The sequence below is a fragment of the Myotis davidii genome, unplaced genomic scaffold (assembly GCF_000327345.1).
Source record: "Myotis davidii unplaced genomic scaffold, ASM32734v1 scaffold69, whole genome shotgun sequence".
NCBI lineage: Eukaryota > Metazoa > Chordata > Mammalia > Chiroptera > Vespertilionidae > Myotis > Myotis davidii.
In genome coordinates, this window is record NW_006300363.1 from 2,739,351 (window position 1) to 2,745,930 (window position 6,580).

At 42.6% G+C, this 6,580-nt stretch overlaps 1 protein-coding gene across 2 annotated transcripts in view; it reads right to left on the reverse strand.

Annotated features, from left to right (window-relative positions):
• Positions 1-256: 256 nt before the first annotated feature.
• The window catches only part of MILR1 (mast cell immunoglobulin-like receptor 1), an 11,969-nt gene continuing 5,645 nt past the window's right edge, over positions 257-6,580 (reverse strand). Inside the window, exons 5-9 of one of the 2 annotated variants that reach the window (XM_006776696.2) lie at positions 4,246-4,335; positions 3,330-3,383; positions 3,143-3,202; positions 2,421-2,501; positions 257-819 (exon numbers count right to left, since the gene is read on the reverse strand). In XM_006776696.2, coding sequence (XP_006776759.1) covers positions 2,449-2,501; positions 3,143-3,202; positions 3,330-3,383; positions 4,246-4,335 — 257 coding nt within the window. In that variant the 3' untranslated portion in view covers positions 257-819; positions 2,421-2,448. The remainder of the gene's footprint in view (positions 820-2,420; positions 2,502-3,142; positions 3,203-3,329; positions 3,384-4,245; positions 4,336-6,580) is intronic. The other variant, XM_015572428.1, reaches the window with a different exon arrangement.

Sequence of the window (6,580 nt, forward strand, 5' to 3'; positions counted from 1 at the left end):
CATGCATCCAAGTCCTTTTGTTGCTCTCTAATTCCCCACCTCCCCTGCCATTTGTCTCTGGATTTATTTTGGTTCATCAAATTATGTTGATCATTATATTCCACATATAAGTGAGATCATGTGATATTTATCTTTCTCTGACTGGCTTATTTCGCTTAGCATAATGCTCTCCAGTTCCATCCATGCTGTTGCAAATGGTAAAAGTTCCTTCTTTTTTATAGCGGCATAGTATTCCATTGTGTAGATGTAGCCCCTCCCTACCCTTTTTGTTGCCTTCTTTTCCTTCCCTGTTTCTCTCTCCCTGAACTCTCCTGCTCCCGGGGATCACCTCCCATATAAACAACTTGCACCCAAGCCTTGTCTCAGCTCTGCTTCAGGAAGGAGCTCAGGTTAAGACGTGAAGAAGCCTGAATTGACTCTCACAGAAGCTCCATGACATAGGTGTTATTTCTCTCTCATTTGTCCCCTATAGTGGGCTGAATAGTGACTCCCCAAAAACATGTCCAAGTCCTAACTCCTGGAACCTGTGAATGTCACCTTATTTGGAAAAAGTGTTTGCAGATGAAATTAGGTTAAGGATTTTAAGATGAGGTCATTCTGGATTATCCAGATGGTTCCTAAATCTTGTGACCAGTTTTTCTATAAGAGAATCGCAGAGGCCACGTGAAGACAGAGGCAGAGATTGGAGTGATGCTGCCACGAACCAAGAACCACCAGGAACCACCAGATATGAAGAGGTAGGCAAGGATTCTCCCATACAGCCTTTGGAGGGAGTGTGGGCCTGCTGACACCTTGATTTTGGATTTCTGGCCTCCAGAACTGTGAGAAAAAAATTTCTGTTTTAATTCACCAGTTAATGATAATTGGTTACCAGTCCTAGGACACTAATCCATTCTTTCTTCTCCACCAACTCAACTCTGGGCTGTTCTCTCCACAAAACACTGATTGGTTATGCAACACATATAGGCATGCCTTTGACATTAGCTCAGTCTTGAGGACAGAAAATCCCTGAAAAATCAATATAAATATTTTTGCAGCCTAACCGGGTATGGCTCAGCGGTTGAGCCTTGACCCAAGAACCAAGAGGTCACCGGTTTGATTTTGCTCAGGGCATATGCCCGGATGGGGGCTCAATCCCCAGTAAGGACATGTAGGAGGCAGCTAATCAATGATTCTCTCTCATCACTGATGTTTCTATCTCTCCCTCTCTAAAATAAATAAAAATATAAATAAAAATTTTTGCAGCCTCTGAAAATTTGAGAACAAGTTTCAATGGCAGTGAGTAACAAGTGCGTACTTGTTAAGTAATCTTGCCTGCCTCTCATGGTGACTGCAGGCACTGTTTTCCTCAGACACATTTTCAAGGTCACTGTTTTTTGTTTTAGAATTCAGACCTTTGTGTTTTTGCTTTAATGGGCATGGGGCCAGGAAAACCAGAAAGATGACCATAAAGTTTTCAGGATGCATTTACAAAAAGCACAGTGGCCTAACAGTTATTCTTTTTTAAGTGATGTGGAAATGGGGAGAACGGTTCATGCCTAAAAATAGCAAAAGCATTTAAGAACTGTCACCAGTCAGGATCCCACCTGACAAAGCTCTTGTCTGATGACAGGATTGGCAGTACCTGAATGTGCCAACGGGATAGTGTTTAATCATAAAAATCAGTGATTCACTGTAGGTAACCAGGAGAGACATTTTTTTGGTCGATGGGCCATGCCTACATGCATACAGGGTCCTTGGTTGATTACCTCCCACCCACTCCCCCTCCCCCACCTCCCCTCCGAGATTCCATACTCTGTTCCAGTCTTGGAGTCTCTGGATCCACTCCGTTCATCAGTTTATTTTGTTACTGAGATTCCACATATGAGTGAGATCATGGGATATCTTTCTCTGACTGACTTATTTCACTTAGCATAATACTCCAGGAGAGACATTTTAAAAAAATTGATTTCAGAGAGGAAGGGAGAGGGAGAGGTAGAAATATCAATGAGAGAGAATCATTAATTGGCTGCCTCCTACATGCCCCCTACTGGGGATCGAGCCCACATCCTGGTCATGTGCCCTGACTGGAATTAAACCGTGACCTCCTGATTCATAGGTGGAGGCTCATTTGCTGAGCCACACCAGCTGGGCAAGAGAGATGTTTTAAAGTGTCAATCAAGCCCGGCCGGTGTCGCTCAGTGGTTGAACATCAACCTATTAACTAGAGGTCATGGTTCAATTCCTGGTCAGGGCAAATGCCTGGGTTGTGGGCTCAATCCCCAGTGCGGAGGCAGCTGATCAATGATTCTCTCTCATCATTGATGTTTCTATATCTGTCTCCCTCTCCCTTCCTCTCTGAAATCAATACAAACATATTTAAAGTGTCAATCAAGTTTGCTTTTTCTTCATGTAAATCAGCTTTGTAAGAATTATCTTACCCTGAGATGTAGTTTGTATCTTTAAATTTCATAAGCTGAGTTCAGCATAGACACATCCAGTTTTATTATCATTATGGGCTTCTGAAATATAAAAGAAGAAATGATTTAGTAAAATTAGAATATATACCCATAGAGTGGCTTAAATTTTTTTATTTTAGTAGCAAGGTGAAATGACAAACAAGTATTAACTTTTTTTCCTAGACTATATCAAGTAAATTTTTATTTAAAAATAAAATTATTTTTCAATTACAGTTTACATTTAATATTATTTTGTACTAGGTTCAGGTATATAGCACAGTGGTTAGATAATCATACACTTTACATCGTGTTCTCCTGATATTTCTAGTAGCCACCTGACACCAGACATAGTTATTATAATATTACTATCTCTATTCTCTATGCTGTACTTTACATCCCCATGACTATTTTGTAACTACCAATTTGTACTTCTTAATCCCTTAACCTTTTTCAAGTAATTTGTTATTGAAAATGGGTTGGAAGTGCCCCTGCATCCTCCTCTCAATGTTTTATGTGATACTCTCCCTGTCCCATCGTTCCCTCTTCCTTGTTAGGAGCCGTGATACTGATTACTCTTTGTCTCCTGGGTGTGCATGTGGTCCCCATCTACCCAGTTTTTGGGCTCCTAGAGTCCTGGAATATGGTGGCCTCACAGGGACCACTGTCTCATTCAATAGTATCTCTTATCCCAAACTGTGGCTCACCTGGTATCACCTCCAGGAACATGGGGGTGGCATAATGCATCTCATGAGAATGTTCAGTTTCTGGGCAAAAGACAAGAAACAGAGTTATTGGGCCTATAAATGGAATCTCTGGTCACTTGAGGGCAGTGGCTCAGCTAGCTGCTCTCGCAATGGCATGTAGCCTCTGGACTTTGCAGAGAGTGCTTACCATCTTGGGCTGTGGACACACACTGTCTTGGTTCCAAGCCTGGCACAGACTCCTCTGTAAAATGGGAACGACATAAATTGGGAGTTAGGGCTGTTTATGTTGCACAGGGCAGGTACATTGCTTAGCACTGTGCCTGGAACATGGCTGGCCCTCAGTGTTGACTGGATTTGTTCTTGTTGGCCAAGGCTGTGGGTCTGTTTACCGTAAAGCAGTGTATGATGGCTGCTTTAAGAGGTGATCATAGCCCAGTCAGTGTGGTGGCTCAATTGGTTGACCATCGCCCCATGCACCAAGAGGTACCAGTTCAATTCCAGGTCAGGGCTAAGTTTCCAGTAGGGGGCCTACAGGAGGCAGCAAATCAATGTTTCTATCTCTCTCCCTCTCCCTTCCTCTCTCTCTAAAATCAATTTTAAAAAAAAGGTGCCTAGCCACGTGGCTCAGTGGTTGAGCATTGACCTGTGAAACAGGAGGTAATGGTTTGATTCCCGGTTTGGGCACCTGCCTGGGTTGCAGGCTCAATCCCCAGTGTGGGGCGTGCAGAAGGCAGCCAATCAATGATTCTTTCTCATCCTTGATGTGATCATAAAAAGTGATCATAAAGGGATTTGGGGCACAGTGAAGATCATTCCAAACTGATATAAAAAAATTTCTGAGGTATATTGTTAAGTGGAAAAAAAATCAAGATGTAGAATAGCCTCTCTGTGACATGCTGCCATTTCTGCCATGTGTTTAGATGTCAGCATACGCATAGACTATCTGTAGAAAGATTTTAAAAACTGGTTATTGTCCCTGGAAAGTGGGACTGGGCATCAGGAGTGGGAAGGAAACATTGTACCTGTGTGTCTGTATGACCTTAAAAATATAAGATGAAAACCAACCAACCAAACCAATGAAAATACCTCAAAAGCTATTTTACCTGCTTGATTTTCATGGACATTTGCATATATTCCAACTTCTATGGGTGTATTTCCATAGTCTCTGGGTGCCTTATCTCTCATAGCTTTTCCTGTGTAAATTGTGCAGAATTAATTAAATTAAACCAATTCAGCCACATTTTTCTGATCTCCTCTGCCAAGGAGCAGAATTCCCCAAAGTTCTGAAACAAAGAATGAGCTGCTCCAATGGCCTTGCTATCTATTAAAGGAAAAATGTGGACTCAGCAAGGTGTCCATTGTACCTGCTTTCCCAAGCCAAGAACCCTCCTGATTTATCCTCCCAGCTCGGCAAGGGACAGCCTTTGCCTATCAGGTTATGCTTGAGATGGCCAGAGACACATTTTCTTACTTTTTAAAAAAATATATATATATTTTATTGATTTTTTTACAGAGAGGAAGGGAGAGAGATAGAGAGTTAGAAACTCTAACTTCCAGAGAGAAACATCGATCAGCTGCCTCCTGCACACCCCCTACTGGGGATGTGCCTGCAACCAAGGTACATGCCCTTGACCAGAATCGAACCTGGGACCCTTCAGTCTGCAGGCCGACGCTCTATCCACTGAGCCAAACCGGTTAGGGCCACATTTTCTTTCCTTCGCTGAAAAGCACAGTCTGTCAAAAGCTTTGTAATATCTGCAGGAGATAGTAAATTACCCAGCTGAGTTCTCTTTAGCTGAGGCCAGTACTCAAAGAATATTAATTCCACTTTTGCAAATCTCTAGGCTTTTTTGTAAGAAGGGGAGACAGGTTTTAAAAATGTATGAGATGTCTGCCTTGGCTGGATGGTTCAGTTGGTTGGAGTGTTGTGTATGGGAGGCAACTGATTGATATTTCTCTCTCACATCAGTGTTTTTTTTCCTCTCTCTCTCCCTTTCTCTCTAAATCAATAAAAAACATATCCTCCGGTGAGGAGAAAACACACACATATGAGATGTGTGTGTAAAAAAAAAAATGTATGAGGTGTATGCATTTTGACATCTGTTTTTTAATATGTATATATTTTTAATATATATATTTTTTTCATTGATTTCAGAGAGGAAAGGAGAGGGAGCGAGATAGAAACATCAATGATGAGAGAGAATCATTGATAAGCTGCCTCCTGCACACCCCCTATTGGGGATCGAGCCCGTAACCCGGGCATGTGCCCTTGACCAGAATTGAACCAGGGACCCTTCAGTCCGCAGGCCGACGCTATATCCACTGAGCCAAACCGGCTGGGGCTTGACATCTATTTTCAAGTTTCATACCGAGTCCCTGACTTCTCTGAGTTATAATCCAGAGGTGGAGGAGGCGCTGGAGCCTAACATCTATTGCTTAGTTCTCTCCCCAGTTTTGACAGTTTCTCCCACGACCCCATTCTACAGGTCAGAATACTGGGGCTCAGGCAGGTTCACTGGTGGGTGCCAGTGCTGAGACACAAAGTGTCTTTTGTGCAAATCTCCATATTCCTCTACACTTGTGTGCCCAATGAAAAGGCCATTTTGAAATCTTAACTAGAGTTAGCCATAAGGCGAGGGATTGACACAGCCCTTAAGGTGGAGCAGAGAGGAAGGCTGCTTGTGTTTGTCTTCATGTACTGGGTGTCCTCCGAGCGGCTGAAAAATACAGGACAAAGCTTTTGCCTTCGAGGAGTTGGCAATCAGGACCGCTGCGTCATTTGCAGGGCTCAGGGCAAAGTAAAAATGTGAGGCCTCTTGTTAAAAATTATTAATATTTATATACTTGTGTTCACAGCACACTATTCATGATAGCCCAAAGGTAGAATAACCCAAGAGCACAACCTGGATGAGCCTTGAGGACATTATGCTAAGTGACATAAACTAGTGATAAAAGGACAGATTCTCTATGATTCCATTTACATATAAGGTCCTCCCTAGAGTAGACAAGCAGAATGGTAGTGGCCCGGGACTAGGAGGAGGGGGAAGTCACTGGTGAGCTAGTGTTTGATGGGGGCAGAGTTTCAATTTTACAAGATGAGAAAAGTGCTGGGAATAGATGGTGGTGATGGTTGCACAACAATGAGAATACTCGATGCCTCTGAACTGTATACTTAACCTGATTAAGATGGTACATTTTATGGTCTTATATATTTTCCACAATTTAAAAAGTAATTTTGTTGAGCCGGTGTCTCTCAGTGGTTGAGTGTCGACCTATGAACCAGGTCACAGTTTGATTCCCGGTCAGGACATATGACTGGGTTGCAGATTTGATCCCCAATAGGGGGTGTGCAGGAGGCAGCCAATTAATGATTCTCTGTCATCACTGTTGTTTCTATCTCTCTCTTCCTCTCTGAAATCAATAAAAATACATATTTTT